Here is a 16959-nt window from a genome sequence, read left to right on the forward strand (position 1 = left end):
GAAATTGCACTCCGGGACTCATAGTAGTCCTTGAAATAATTTCCGTCCATCCTTGCTACCGGAAAACTGAGCTGGACTGAAACGACGTCGTTTTGTATTTATTTAAAAAAAAACCTAATCCCCAATACGACGTCGTTTTATATTTATAAAAAAAAAACTAATCCTTATCTTCACCAATTCTCTTCTTCACTGATGTTCTTCTTCTTCTTCAATTTCAGAGAAGCAACAACAACATATTCAGAACCAACAAAAATCACAGAATTGAAAAAAACTAACAATTACAAAAAATCACAAAAAAGAACCAACAACAATTAAAAAAGATCAATTAACCTAAATAACCAGCATCAATCAACCTAAATAGCAACAATCACAAAAAATAGTAACAATTACAAAATCAAGAACACAAAAAATCAACCATAGCAGCTACATTAAAACACAACCATCAGCAGCAATAATCATGCAAAATATTAAACAATAATGATTCAATAACTAAAAAAATTAAAAAAAACTCACCTTTGCCGCAGAGAAGAGAAGAAGAATGCAGAGGGAGACAGAGAGGAGAACAGAGAGCAGACAGCGACAAATAGGGAGGGGCTGTCAGCCGAGACAATGGAGAGCGCCTAGAGCTGGCCGTGAGAGACATTCTGTTTGTGGCCTGGAGCGCCTACCTCGTTGTGGAGCTGTTGGTGGGCTTTGGAGTTGCCAGCGTGCGGCAGGCTTGAGAGCAAAGACGGCGGCGACGAAGGGTTGGAGGCGGTTGACGAAGCGCTTGAAAACAGTGGGAAAGTGTGAAATCTGGATGGCGAAGTCGGAGAGCACCTCGATCTCGTGGTGGTGCGAAGAAGCAGATTGGGAACGTGAAAGACTAGGTTGGGGAGGGACGATTGGTGCGGCACCGAAATGGAGGCCGGCGACAGAGAGGGTTGAGGAAAGCTTGCTTGTGAGGGAGAGAAGGGAAAGGGAAATGGCAGATTGGGGAAGGGGAAAGGGAAGGGTTGGGGAAGGGAAAGGGAAGGCTCGGGGAAGGGGTGGGGTTAGCGTGTTTTATTTATTTATTTATTTATTTTTTAAATAAATGTAAAACGACGTCGTTTCCAATGTTCCTTTCTTTTTTTTTTTTTTTACTTCTCAAAACGACGTCGTTTTAAGATTCTGACGAACGGAAAATTCCTCAAGGACTACTATGAGTCCCGGAGTGCAATTTCAGGGACGAATTTGAGGAATTATTAACTTCAAGGATTACTTTGAGGCTCGAGTGCAACTTCAGGGACTACTTTGAGGCTTATCTCTGAGAATAAAGCATGTTATAAAATCATTTCTAATTACCTAAAGTGAAAGCTAAATTGGCAATACTTCTTAATCTAAGACATAGCTTTCTCTTCAAGGGTTGTAAAATTATTATTGAAGTAATTTTTTTAAAAAAAATTATCCCATGAAGTATTAAAAATACAAATAGGCTTCTTAATTTCTTTCTCAACAATTTGATTTAACTAATGGATTGAACAATCTTATAACATAATAAAATTGGAAGGATATTCATATTTTTTTTATGGATTGTAAAATTACTATTCATGTGATTTTTTGACCCAAAAATTATCCTTTTTTCACCGATTTTTATGATTTTAAATATAATACAAAATATTTTATTTAAATCCTATGTAATGATTCGTAAACAATTACAAAAGAATTTTTTTTTTCTATTGGTACCAAAAATCAATACAAAAAACAGAACATAATATGTTATAAGACTCTTTTGTACTAACCTGAATTGGAAGCTAAATTGGCACTCCTCTTCGACCATGTTGGAGGCACATATCTTCTTGTCTTTTTTTTTTTTTAAAGGATTGCTCTCCGCCTCTTTAATCTAGCAATTTTGGGTATTAACTCTTTCAGCCTGTCATTACCACTGCAAATCCTTCTATAACAAAGAGAATAAGACATGGTCAAAGAATGATAATCCATTTCAAGTAAATTATGGAAGCAATACCTACTTTTATGGAATAACAATTTGAAAAAGAGGAACATATAAATGTAAATTGTGGAATAATTTTAAATGCACATTAATTTTGGTTGTGATTGTTGGACAGAACCCGCTAAAAAAAAGGAATACATAAACATGTGCTACTTGCAATGATTTCACAATTAAAATATTATTTATAACAATAGAATTAGAAGAGAAAACGGTAAATTTAAAAATTTTTAGGAAAATACATGGGAAGAATGATGACGTTGGCCTGAGATCCAGAATCGAGCTCCGGCAGAAAAATCGCAACAGGAGGAATGTAGTTTGGTCTGGTTTCTGCAATTTATGCAATGTGGCTCCACCGAAGATGGACATCGCGATGGACAATTTGTTTTGAAGAAAAAACAATGGCTCATGGGACCGGAAGAGGATGTAGGTAGAAAAAAACAATGGCTCATGGGATGGTACGGAGAAGTGTCAGGAGAAAGAGGGTTTTGAGAAGTATGAGAAAGGTAAGGGGTTTTTTTTGGTAAATGTTAATTTGTGTTTTTGTTTTTTTAGAAATAAGGATTGATTTGGAAAAAGTTAAGTTGTTGGTTTTTATTGTGTTTTTTAGTTTCGTTTTGTATTTTTTTTTTTTGTTTGAAAATAAAAGTTGATTTGGCAAGATTTGATTGGTTGATTCTAATATTTTGCCAAGTAAGCAATGTTGGTGACATGGCGTTCATAGAAGAAGAGGAATAACTTCAAAATAATGTGGGTAAACTTATGTATCTACTTTTATATATTAAGAATAGATAAATAAATATGTTGTTGGATTACTAAATTAAAGATACTAGAATAAAAAAATTGATTTGATGGCTAAGTAATGGTCAAAATTAATAAATTTTGGAGAAAATGACAAATAGGTCATTAACCTTTTGATCAGCGGACATTTAAGTTCTCAAGAATTTGAAAATATATTTAAGTCTTTGACCTTTTCAAAACCCAAACATATTGATCCCTCATGTTCACTTGGGTCTGTGAGACCCAACAAAAAAATCAAACGTAACTTCCGTTGTAATGACCTAGTTGATACGGATGCACACGTGAGAGAGTTTTTAAAATGGAACAAATTAGATCCAGAGATTAATGTGTACAGATTTTAAAGAGGTTCAGTTACTTAAATGTATTTTTAAATCCTCAAGAACTTAAAAATCTATAGACTAAAAAGTCAGAAATCGATTTGTCATTTGATCTCAATTTTGATAGCCCCTACGAAAAATGTTAGGAGGCAACACTTTATTTTTAATTTTTTATTCAATTAGAATTTAGAATTTAGTTTAAAATTAGTCAAATGTTGACAAAAAAAATAATAAATTTTGTTAGTCGCTCGTTTTACTCGTTCTCTGTATCTTTGTTTTCTCTCCCAACTCTCTTCAAACCCTCTCAGTCTCTGGTACCTTCACAAACATTGATCAATATGCACATTTATCAGAGGAACAGGATAAGAATTGAATGACAAAATCACGTTCCACTCTAGTCTCCAACAAGCCAAAGATACTCAAAAGGTCATGGCTCATCAAGAATAAAGATCAGAGCATTAAAAAACATGGGAGAATTTAATTACCAGATATCTGGAAGAAACCTGGGTAAAATGGAAGCAGCTTGTTGAAGAAGGGCGGCCTCATAACTCAACATCCTGTGTTCATCCCTTGAGATTCCTTGCAGAGTTCGCGACAAAATCTCCCCAAAATAACCGCTCAGATTGCATACTTGGGAGGGATCTAAGCAATAAAACACGGGCACAACCTTCTGATCTTTCCTTCGATGACACTCCATTATTTTCACGAGTTCTTGCAAGTACAAGGTTGATTCAGCATAAGCTATTGTGAAAACTATGATAGAAACTCTGCATCGTTCGATTGCGCCAGATAATAAAAGTTTATTAATCTTGGGCTCGGTGCCGTCTGCTAAAACATGCAGTCCAACACTTTTGAGTGCATCATAGAGACCTGAAATAAAAGGATGAAGGAACTGCAATCCGGAACTAATGTACGCATCATATTCTTGGTTTTGGGAAGACATAGCAGCGACTGGTTAAAAGTGATGCTCTCACTCAAACATATACAAGCTGAGGCTTAGGAGGCTTATGGAGGAGGCTGGAAGATCTTTTGTCAGTTCGTAGGAAGTTAGAGAAGAAGTAAACAGACTTGATACCTTCTTTGTGAAGCAAATCAGGTCAATGACACGGTTGGGGGTTGGGAATGCGATGCTGCCTCTGTAACATTAATATTAGGACAATTTATTTATATAAAATAAATAAAAAAAATTTACTCAAATATAACAATTAAGAATTAGTTATTTGTTTGTCCTATTACTATTTTATATAATTCGTAGAACTCCTTTCATATTTTAAGATTAACACATAAATTGTGGTATGTTTCAATAATTAATAGTTTATGAAAGAAGTATTATAAACATAAACCATGGTACTTCTCTTACTATTTATAAAAAATATATTGTGGGCATAAACCGTAGTATCCTTCTACAATTTATATATATAATTCGCAAAATCAAAGGACGGATTATATTGTTGGAGAGTTAGAATTTTTGGTGGTGAGAGTAGTGGAGGAAAATCCAGGGGCATCAAAACTCTGGCGTGGTGGAGTCATGGAAGACCAAATTCGTATGTACTGATTGAACGGCGTTGTGCATGTGGCTGGAAATATCGACCAATAGTTTAGTATTAAATATGTTAAAATTTCATCCGTAAGAAGGAGTTAATTTTTTTTTGTTAACTTATATGTTAGAATGTTATATGTGATTTGTGTAATTCATAAGTAATTTATGGATTTGTACGTTAAATTTTGGATTAGTATCGAATTATCCTTTTCGTTAATCAATTGTATTTATTTAAAATTTGATATGTATGGAATTGATTTTTTCGCTAAAGAACCAAATTTTGTTGAAAATTGATTTTTTGTTAGTGAGCCATATTTTTTAAAATTTGATACGTGTCGAATTAATTTTTTTGCTAAAGAACCAAATTTTTTTAAAATTTGATTTTTTGCGAATTAATATTTTCGGGAGTGAAGCATATTTTTTTATAATTTGATGTGTCGAATTAATTTTTTGTTAAAGGGCCATATTTTTTAAAAATTTGATTTTTTATGAATTAATTTCTCCATTAGTGAACCATTTTTTTTAATAATTTGATAAGTGTCAAATTAATTTTTTTTGTTAATAACCATAATTTGTTTAAATTTCATGTGTCGAATTAATTTTTTCATTAATGAACCCTGTATTTTTAAAATTTTATGAGTGTCGAAATAATGTTGTCTTCCACATATTGCAACCCACTAGGTGTATTTTTTGCGTTCAGAGACAACAGAATATGCCTTTGTATGAACGGATTATACCGTATTTGGAGACTGTGGGTTTGTATCACTTGGCTAGGCTGAACAGTCATTAGTTCTGGGTTGATGAGGCTTTACTTAGCACATTCATTGAGAGGTGGCGTCCTGAACAATCACTGATTCTGTGTTATTCTAGAATGATTGCCCAATTTGAAATTCTATAGAAAAAGTCCCAACGGCGGCATCTCCGTTTGACTTATGCCCCATAGCCTCCAAGTTTAGAGTGGAGAAGTGCGGAGGGTACTGCTGTGTGCCGGAACTTGAATGGTTATACTGTGTACGTGGATAGGCACCTGTATCATCATCATTGTCCCCAATTATATCAACAAGCTCCTAGTTTGAGTCATCGTCTCGCATTGCATTCTCAACTCGATCAGGTCCCCCCAACCCTAGAACATCAGGAATAATGTCAGGACTATGATCCATCTCATCATATGTCTGTTGCAGGACACCACGTTCTCGAATGGTATAGAACCAACTGCCTCTGTATGATCCAAATCAGCAAAGGAAGGAAATGCAACATACAGAACAGTTAGTGCAGCCGCAGCCATCGAACTAGAGACACCGCCCATGGCAGTCGAGCCAGGAACCAGGGCTGATGCCCCAGAACTATCGTTACCGACCTCCAACTTCGCATACAACTCGTGTATTCTGACATTTGGAAAATTCCTACGACAATGAAACAGAACCCAAATATCTTCATCGGCCGTTATCACAAACGTATCAAACTTCACACCGGTTGATACAACTGTGATAGGGATCTTATAAAATAACTTCTTCAACCACTTGCTCCTAAATACCCCAAACTTCTGCAATATGCTGTTCTTTAGATCTGACAAAGTATTTGATGAACTAATAAAAACACTCAAGGGTTCTCTGTCAGTGAACTTCACACCGTATTTCTTGCTTCTATAAATTTTTCCAGAGCAATGCACTAGTACTAGGAAACTCTCATCCTCACTTGCCATTGTGAAAATGATCCTCTTCATCACAATTGATTTTCACCGAGTATATATAGAATTTTTACTCTTCATAAACCGTAGAAGGGTACCACAGTTTATGTTTGCATGACTCCTATTTATAAACCGTGAAAGGGGTATCACAGTTTATGTGTATAGTGCTTTCTTCATAAACCGTGGTAGGTTTATGTGTTAATCCTAAAACGTGCGTGGAAAGAGTTCCACGAATTATATAAAGTAGTAATAAGACACGCAAGTAAACACTTCTCAATTATTGTATTTAGGTAAAGTTTTCCTCCATTTATTTCATTTACGTAAATTGCCCTTAATATTATATGTACGCATTATGTATGTATGTATTATTTATTATTATTATTATTATTATTATTATTATTATTATTATTATTATTATTATTATTATTATTATTATTATTATTATTATTATTATTACAGATATGCTACACATCCAAGTTTTATTGTTATTCAAGTTCAACCAAGTAGACCTAACACCAACAAAAACCACTCTCATTAAAAAGACGTGTACATGCGCTCAAAATCTCCAACGTAACTCTTCGCGCTCTAATATGAAAGACCGTTCTTCTTCTTCTTTTTCTTTCTTGATGCTGCGTCTTTTTTTTTTCTTTTTTCGTTATCTCACCAATAGCACTAACATTTTGTTAACATATTTATTGATTTTGATTTTTTCTGGTGACATCACTAAATAATTTTGGTTTAATTTTTAGTTTATTTAAAGTTTAAATTTGAATTAATTTTGATTCATTTGTGAATTATTGAAGTTCACTTGATACTGTTGATAAGTATTGATCAAATTTTTTATTTTTTAAATAATTTCAATTCATTCTTTAGTTTAATTAAGGTTCATTTGGATACAAAAATAAATTCTTTAGTATGGACAATGTAGCTTTTGGTCAAATGCATTATTCCACCTATAGTTGTGTCAATCATTTTGGTTGTTGCATTCATAGTAGTTCTGCAATGTAAGAGAAAAAAATGTTAAAACTCATCGTGAGAGAAATTCGTCAACTTTGGAAACAAGAAGCCTTTCCTACTATGAACTTGTACGAGCAACTAATGGATTTAGCAAGAGTAATTTAATTGGAAAGGGTGGATTTGGATCTGTATATCAAGGGAAGCCCTCTGGTGGGTTGATAGTTGCAATCAAAGTGCTTGATTTGGATTCAGAAGCAACATCAAATAGTTTTGAAGTGGAATGCAATGCAATGCAAATGCTAAATCTACGCCATCGAAATCTTGTTAAGATTATTAGCAGTTGTTCAAATGATGATTTCAAATTTTTGGTGATGGAGTTTATGCCAAATGGAAGTTTTGACAAATTGTTGTACTCACATGAGTATTGTTTAGATTTGACCAAATTTTTTATTTTTTAATTAATTTCGATTTATTTCTTAGTTTAATTGAGGTTCATTTGGATACGAAAATAAATTTGATGTGTTTTTATTGATGATTGAATTTTTTTTACTGTTTGTTTAAATCTGGACTAATTTTAGTTCATTTATGTGTTAATTGAGGTTCACTTGATGTTACTGATAAGTAGTGATCAAGTTTTTTTATTTTTTAAGTAATCTTGGTTTATTTTTTAGTTTAATTGAGGTTCATTTTGGTCCAAAAATGAATTCGATGTATTTTTGTTGATGATTGAGTCTCTTTTTTATCAAAAAAGAATGAAATTATTCATTATCACTTTATTCAATCGTATTAGATTCCATTCCATTCCATTCAATTTGTCTTGAAAATCATCCCAGTCATTGGGACAAATTATTCATCGACCTGAACTGCAAATGAACCAAAATATTATTGTAACTGTTACGGCCTGGCCCAAATCCCCTTACGGGCTGGCCCGACCCGAGAGTCACCCGACCCGAACGGTCGGGGGTGGGACGCCCCGTAGCCGACCCGGACACGCGTCCCTGACAGCTCTGTTACAGCTGTGAGGAGCACGCCTCGAAGAAAGTGGGCTTGCCCTTATCGGGCCCACATCTGACATAGTATATAAGGGGAATGACCTACCCTTCCCCCAAGGTACGTGACATGACTCTATCCCTTTTTCGCCTGCACACCTCATTGACTTGCGCGTCGGAGTGTCTTTGCAGGTGACACCCCCTCCCCTTTTTTCACATCTGGAGAGTTCGGGACCTCGCCTACTCCAACCCGGAGACGTACGACCAGACGACCTCCCCTCTTGTTGATCAGGACATTCACCCGATCGGTCCGGTACCCGACCTACCGAACATTGGCGCCGTATGTGGGGAAGGTCCATGGACTTCGTACTGGTCCAAAGTGGAGCAGGCCGCGAGGCCGAGCCCAGAGAGGACGCTGCCGCGACTATTTCCCAGCAGCGCACAAGATCCCCCCCAAGACACCCAACACAATCTCGCGAAGGACGCCCCTTCGGGGGAACTGGCGACAACCACGCCAGAATAATGCAAGAACTGCGCCATAGGATGCAAGACCTGGAACGCCGGCAGGCAGACAGGGAACACGACCAGCACACCCCAGAACAAAGCCACTCCCGCTCTCACTCTAGGAGCCACTCCAGACGCACGCCCAGCCCCCAGGCCGAATCCGAGAGCGCTGGGGAAAGAGGACGTGCTAGGAGACGCCATGACCCTGTCATCTACGCTAGACAAGAAGGGCGGCACACTACAAGTCGGAGAACCGAAGACGCTCGTCGGGAGGACGACGAAGAAAGAACGAGGAGAACACGGGGACCCGTGATAATGGGGGCGACCCCATTTCATCGTTCCATACTCGAGGTCCGGCTGCCAAAACACTTTGACAAGCCAACGGACATGAGGTACGACGGAACGCAAGACCCGCTGGAACACCTCACGGCCTTTGAGGCCAGAATGAACCTTGAGGGAGTGGGAGACGAGGTAAGATGCCGCGCCTTCCCGGTCACCCTGGCGGGGCCTGCAATACGGTGGTTCAATAACCTCTCGCAGGGCTCGGTGACCGGCTTCGCGGACATCAGCCACGCCTTCTTAGCCCAATTCACGACCAGGATTGCAAAGGCGTAGCACCCAATCAACCTGCTCGGGGTGACCCAGTGACCCGACGGGTCGACTAGGAAATACCTGGACAGATTCAACGATGAATGCCTGGAAATCGACGGGCTGACAGACTCGGTCGCGAGTTTATACCTGACGAATGGACTCCTGAATGAGGACTTCAGAAAGCACCTTACCACGAAACCAGTGTGGAGTATGCAGGAAATCCAATGTGTGGCCAAGGAGTACATCAACGACGAAGAAGTGAGCCGAGTCGTGGCTGCCAACAAACGGCAGCCCGCTTACAATCAAGACCGGCACCGCGGAAGCAGAGAAGGACAAAAGGAACATGCCAGAGACGGCAGCCCGAGCAAGGCTCCCAGACCATTTCCTCATGTTGGGAAGTTCACCAACTACACCCCCCTCACCGCGCCGATCATGGAAGTTTATCAATAAATTGCCGAAAAGGGGATCTTGTCGAAGCCACGACCACTGAAGGAACGAACAGGGGGAAACCGAAGCCTCTACTGTGACTATCACAAGGGCTATGGGCATAAAACCCAAGACTGCTTCGATCTAAAGGACGCGCTGGAGCAGGCCATCAGGGATGGAAAGCTAGCCGCATTTTCCCACCTCATAAGGGAGCCGAGGCGACGAAATCGCGACCACAACGGTGAGGATAGGACTCGGGCACCGAAGCGACGCCAAGAACTGGAGGACGACAACCAGGGCCTCACCATAGTGAACGTGGTAACAGCTAGGAATGCAGCACCTAGGTCAAAGTCGGCACACAAGAAAGACGCCAAAGTCCTGGCGGTCTCCTCATCCTCCACGCGAAGCACTAGGAAGCTCCCACCCATTTCGTTTGGCCCAGAAGATCAGTGGTTCGACGAGATCGGAGAGAGTCCTCCCATGGTCATAACGGCCAGAGTAGGAACCGGTCTCGTCAAACGAATCCTTGTAGATACGGGGGCAGACTCGAACATCATGTTCCGCAATGTGTTCGATGCTTTGGGCCTAAGGGACGCCGACCTACAGACGCACCAGCACGGTGTCGTAGGGCTTGGCGACCATTTCATCAAGCCAGACGGCATAATCACCCTGCCGATCTCACTAGGACAAGGACTGGGGAGGAGAACAGTAATGGCCGAATTTGTGATCCTACGGGACTCCACCGCCTACAACAAAATCCTGGGGAGAAAGACAATCAACGACCTAGGAGGGGTCATCAGCACGAGGATGTTAGTAATGAAGTTCATAACTGAAGAAGGGTCAGTAGGATCTGTGAGAGGAGACCTGGAAACGGCAGTCGCTTGCGACAACGCCAGTCTCTCGTTAAGGAAAAAGTCTAAAGAGGCATCGGGAATATTTCTCGCCGACCTGGACGCCAGAGTCGATGACAAACCCAGACCCAAGCCCGAAGGGGACCTGGAGAAGTTTAGGGTCGGGAACTCAGAGGAAAAATGCACGTTCGTGAATAGGAACCTCCCCCATGAGTTAAAAGAACCTTTGATGGAAATGATCAGAGCTAATGGCGATTTGTTTGCTTGGACACCCGCCGACATGCTGGGCATAAACTCCAGTCTCATGTCGCACCACCTAGCCGTCAGACCGGAAGCCAAACCAGTGGCCCAAAGAAGGTGAAAAATGTCTCAGGAAAGAGCAGAGGAAGTGGCCAAACAGACGGTCGGCCTCCTCGAAGCGGGGTTCATCCGGGAGCTGGACTATTCGACCTGGCTATCAAATGTGGTCCTGGTAAAAATGCACAATGAAAAATGGAGAATGTGTGTGGACTACTCCGATCTCAATAAAGCATGCCCTAAAGACTGCTACCCCCTTCCCAACATCGATGCACTCGTCGACGCGGCTGCGGGATACCGGTATCTTAGTTTCATGGATGCCTACTCCGCCTACAATCAGATACCGATGCACCGGCCCGACGAGGATAAAACGGCGTTCATAACGCCAGGGGGGACCTATTGCTACAGAGTGATGCCGTTTGGCCTAAAGAACGTGGGGGCAACGTACCAGAGACTGATGAACAAAATATTCAGCAACCTTAACGGCAAGACCGTGGAAGTTTACGTGGATGATATCCTCACAAAAACCACCCACCCAGACGATCTCATAAGCGACCTGGAGAACGTGTTCGCGTCCCTCCGACAACATGGCATGAGGCTCAACCCGCTTAAGTGCGCCTTTGCCATGGAGGCCGGAAAGTTCCTGGGATTCATGATAACCCAGAGAGGAGTGGAGGCCAACCCTGAAAAGTGCCAAGCAATACTCCAGATGAGGAGTCTGGGCTGCATCAAAGACGTTCAGCGGCTGACGGGAAGGCTCACAGCGTTGTCCCGTTTCCTCGGTGCGTCGGCAGCAAAGGCCCTGCCCTTTTTCGCTTTGATGAAGAAGGGAATAGCATTTGAGTGGACCTCTGCGTGCGAAGAAGCCTTCAACCACTTCAAAGAGATCCTAGCAGCACCCCCAGTGCTCAGGAAGCCGAAAGCCGGAGAGCCACTCTATCTATACCTAGCCATCACAGAGGGGGCGCTCGCAGCGGTGTTGGTATGGGAAGAAGGAAAGGCCCAGCAGCCGATCTACTTTGTGAGTAGAGCACTGCAAGGGGCAGAACTCAGATACAGCAAGCTGGAGAAGCTGGCACTGGCACTTCTGGTCTCCTCCCGCCGATTGCGACAATACTTCCAGAGTCACCAGGTGGTCGTGAGAATGGACCAGGGGATTCGACAGGTGCTCCAAAAGCCTGATCTAGCGGGAAGAATGATGACCTGGGCCATCGAACTATCCCAATACGACTTAGGCTACGAGCCCCGACACGCGATTAAGGCGCAAGCAATGGCAGACTTCCTAGTGGAAGTAACTGGGAATCCAACCGAGGAAACGGACACACGGTGGAAGCTCCATGTAGACGGAGCCTCCAACCAGACGTCCGGAGGTGCCGGGATCATTTTAGAAAGTCCGGCCGGAGTCATCTATGAACAATCGGTTAAGTTTGAGTTTCCCATATCAAAAAACCAAGCAAAATACGAAGCCCTCCTAGGGGGTTTGGTTCTAGCTCAGGAAGTCAGGGCCAAGAGGTTGGAGGTATGCAGTGACTCACAGGTTGTCACGTCACAAGTGAATGGAAGCTACCAAGCCAGAGACTCATTATTGCAGAAATACTTAGAAAGGGTCAAAGAGCTGAGCAAACGATTTGAAGAGGTCACGGTCCAACACGTTCCAAGGGAGAGGAACACACGGCAGACCTCCTATCTAAGCTGGCGAGCACAAAACCCAGAACCGGCAACCGCTCCCTCATCCAAGGAATCACGAAAGAGCCAGCAGTTGCCCTCCACCTGACCAAGTTAGCCCCCTCTTGGATGGACCCCATCATTTACTTCTTGCAAAACGGCAAACTCCCCCAAGACGAAAAGGAAGCCAAAGCGGTAAGAAGGGAGGCTGCCAAATATACGATCATACAGGATCAGCTATTCAAAAAGGGACTCAGCCAACTTTTGCTGAAGTGTCTGCACCCCGACCAGACGGACTACGTTCTTAGAGAAGTCCATGAAGGGTGCTGCGGCCACCATATCGAGGGCAAGGCCCTAGCAAGGAAGCTCATCCGAGCTGGATACTACTGACCGACAATGATGAATGACTCCAAGGAGTTCGTAAGGAAATGCACGAAGTGTCAACAAAACGCCAACTTCCACAGAGCGCCAGCCTCCGAGCTGAGTTTACTAACGTTCACTCGACCTTTCGCACAGTGGGGAGTCAACCTCTTGGGACCCTTCCCAGTTGGCTCGAGACAGGTCAAATACCTCATAGTTGCCATCGACTACTACACCAAATGGATAGAGGCTGAACCGCTCGCCAGTATATCCTCATCCAATTGTAGAAAGTTCATGTGGAGGCAGGTGATAACCTGTTTCGGCATCCCGGAGATCGTCATCTCGGATAACGGGATGCAATTCACTGACAAGAAGTTCGCAGAGTTTCTCACTGGCTTGGGGATAAAACAGAAGTTCTCCTCAGTTGAACACCCCCAAACAAACGGGCAAGTGAAATCTGCAAATAAGATCATCTTACTAGGTCTTAAAAAGCGTTTAGACAGCAAAAAGGCGCGTGGGCCGACGAACTTGCCTCGGTTCTCTGGTCCTATCGAACAATCGAGCAAAGCTCCACCGGGGAAACTCCCTTCCGCTTAACATACGGAGTCGAAGCAGTGATACCCGTGGAGGTCGAAGAGCCAAGTCCGCGGCTACTCCTCGCAGGAGTAAAAGAAGCAGTAGACAAAGACCTGGTAGATGAGGTCAGAGAGATGGCCCACTTGTCAGAGGTAGCACTAAAACAGAGGATAGCCCTGCGATACAACACCAAGGTCCTCAGAAGGGAATTTGAGGAAAGAGACCTCGTCCTACGACGAAACAACATCGGACCACCGTCCCCAGGAGAAGGAAAGCTGGCGGCAAACTGGGAAGGCCCCTACAGAGTCAAAGAAGTGCTTGGCAACGGCGCCTACGAGCTGGAAAGACTCGATGGCAAAGAAATTCCGAGAACATGGAATGCAGGTAACCTAAGAAGATTCTACTCATAGCTTGGACACACTAGCCAAGCGGCCTGGCGAGTTAGATAGGTGTTTAATATGTTGAAATGTTAATTTCCAATGATTTCCTTTCATTAAACGCCTACCGTGTTCATAGAACTGTCTAGCTAACGACTACTTTTTACTTGTCTAAATTCTCCTATCCATTATTCCCCAATATGTATCCCACATCGTCATGTTTTTCAACGTATGGCAAACGGGACTACGATACGGCAACCCGGGACTGATCACCTCGGGAGCCAAACACGTCAAAGCCATAACAAACGGCCGCGATAATAAGACCAAGACAGTTTCGCTCGAGTTACCAACATAACGGCAAAATGGACACAAGTAATAAGTCCGCACCGAAAAAACGGTAACAAAACAAAACGCTACTAAACAAACAGACAAAGGCGATAATTAGAAGCCGACCAGGCGACCACTAAAGTATAAAAGTTAGCGTTTTCAACAAGTATTCTACAAGGAAACATAAAGGCACAAGTTACAAGAGTTCACTTCCGGGGCATGTCGACAATCTTGCCGTCCTGGATTGTTTTGAAGACTCCAATAGCTGACGTATCGAATTCTGGGACCACGATCTTCACCTGGGCCTTGAGAGCCTCTTCGGTCATAAAGATCGCGTTCTTTCCCTGCTCCCTGACCGCCTTGTATTTCCTTTTCAACTCTTCCGCCTTGGCCCGCGCAGCCTCAGCCGACGAGACGGCCGCGTCACGCTCCTTCTCCACAGCGACCACCCGGCCTTGCGCAGCGTTAAGCTGGCTCTCTAGAGTCATCTCCCGCTCGGTTAGACGGGAGACGGTGGCGTCGGAGGCATTCATTTTTTCCTCAAAGGGCGCAGCCCTTTCCTCGGCATCCTTGCGCCCCCTCTCCGCCGCGGCCAGTTGTTCCTGAAGCTTTTCAACCTGGACCTTGAATTCGTTGTTGGCCTGGGCAGCAGTATCGAGCTTCCTTCGCAACGCCTGCATGCCCGACAACTCGAATTCAGCCTTCCGGACTATCACCGCTCCGCGAAGAAGGGTGCGGTACATCCACCTTGCCTGCCCTACGAGCTCGGTACTAAGGAAGTGATCCTCCATACCAGGAATCAGCTGACTATCAATAAAGGCCCCATCATCGAAGTTCCTCTCCATCACGGTGAGAGCTCCTTCTGGGCTGAAGGATGCCCTTTGTCTCTTGGGAGTAGGGACAAGCTTAAAATCATCATACTCCCGATGAGGAGAGGACGACTGACCAATACCGTCTGTCTCATCGGGAGCGGGAGAAGCCTGCCTCCCGGCAGAATTCTTGTCGGACATCTCGACGTCCCGGGGGGAAGGTACAGCTTGATTCTCCTTCTCCCCGGAAGGGCCTTCCGGCTTCTCGGCATCCTTCTCGTCAGCCTTCTCCTCATCGCTATCCTCCAAGAAGGTCTTGACCAAATTTTTGAGCCCGGTCACCGAAGCAGACATCTCCACTACAACAGAGAGATAAATACGTAATTTGTGAAGTCGGGAAGAGCAAATTAAACAATAAACAATACAAAAGTACAAGACAAAACAGCTCACAAATATAACTCCTGGTGGACTCCCGCTCACCCATAAGGAGGTGGGGGTTCACGGGGTTCTTTCCAAAAAGAGCAAACAGCACATCGGCAATCCTCTTATTTACAGGGGACATTCCCTTGTAGGTCACCTTAATGAAAGAATTCCCCGCCCCGAAGCTCCAATACGTCGGGATGAGGCGTTCCCCCTCTAGCGACAACCAAAAGGGATGGCGACCTTTAACGGGGTGACTTTGAAGAATTTATCTTTGAACCCATGATAGGAGTCCTCGAACAGGCCAAATACCCTCCGACCTTGGGCAGGCCGGAAGGACAAGAACCCTTTCCTCGCCTTCCCTTGTCTGGAGGGGTTGGTAAGGTTGAAGAAAAAGAGGAAGACATCCACCGACACCGGCAGCTCGAGATATTCACAAACCATCTCGAAACAGCGGATAGAAGCCCAGCTGTTCGGATGGAGCTGCGACGGCGACACGGATATCCGATTAAGAAGCGACATCTGGAAATCGGAATGCGAACGCCGACCTGGGTGAACATGGCTTTGTAAAACCAAATCCAGTCGGCAACCCGGGGAGAGCAAAAATTGATCTCGTACAACCGCTCATTGGGGGTAGGAACGAAGGTCTCGTAATTGGCCTCCTCGTCTGTCCCCCCGCACAGATACCCGGCCTGCCGAAATTCCGTCAACTCTTCCAAATCCATCTGATTTGGCGAGTCCTTCACATCTGAGGTCACCCAAGCGTAGGGGTCATAGTTCGCGGCGGAAACAGAAGCCCGGGAGATGACGCGAGGCATACCTACAGTAGGGGTACCACTCCATTAGTCTATGAGGTCGGGAGTCCGGGAAAAACCCAGAAACTATGTCCATCCTATTCAACAGTTAAGATCAAGCATGGCCAAAGCTATACCTATCACGCAAGCCACCTAAAAACCTACCCTGGAATGGTACCCCTCCCCTAACACATCTACTTAGCACTAGAAAGTCATCTAGCAACAAAAATCAAACAAGATAGCAAGAACGCAAAACAAATACAAACAACAAGCGTAAAACAACGAAGCAGAAAAGAGAGAGGACCAGAGGTTACCTGAAACGGTTGTGAAAACGGAGAAGGAAGAAGGAAAAATGCACAAAGATGCTAGGATGATGCTCTGGGATTTTCTGGATGAAGGAGAATGAGATGGTAGGAGCGAGAGTGGAAAAAGGAAAAATTAAAACAAACTGTTTAAAAACCGCTATGCAAAGCGCGAAAGGGCCAGGGCCAGAATGGTCTTTACACGCGGGGTTTTGCAACCCATTATGAGCATTTAATGCTCAGCGCGAAGAACGAAGCGACGAACGGTTGCCTCAGTAACTAAGGGACACGCGTGCAGGGGGCACCTCCCTCCCACGGGCGGCCGACCTGACGACGACGCATGGAACAAGAAGTAACACGCCACTAATAGCTCTTACGACTATTACTAGCGCGTGGGGGC

At 43.5% G+C, this 16959-nt stretch overlaps 1 protein-coding gene across 1 annotated transcript; it reads right to left on the reverse strand.

The window, feature by feature from the left end:
- Positions 1 to 3568: 3568 nt before the first annotated feature.
- On the reverse strand, positions 3569 to 4030 carry LOC148575134 (disease resistance protein RLM3-like). The gene has a single exon (XM_088506075.1). It carries the CDS (start codon positions 4028 to 4030, stop codon positions 3569 to 3571), a length of 462 nt encoding a protein of 153 aa, XP_088362201.1.
- Between the last annotated feature and the right edge of the window lie 12929 nt (positions 4031 to 16959).

The sequence above is a fragment of the Arachis ipaensis genome, chromosome B2 (assembly GCF_059453495.1).
Source record: "Arachis ipaensis isolate K30076 ecotype BB chromosome B2, ASM5945349v1, whole genome shotgun sequence".
NCBI classification, from domain to species: Eukaryota; Viridiplantae; Streptophyta; class Magnoliopsida; order Fabales; family Fabaceae; genus Arachis; species Arachis ipaensis.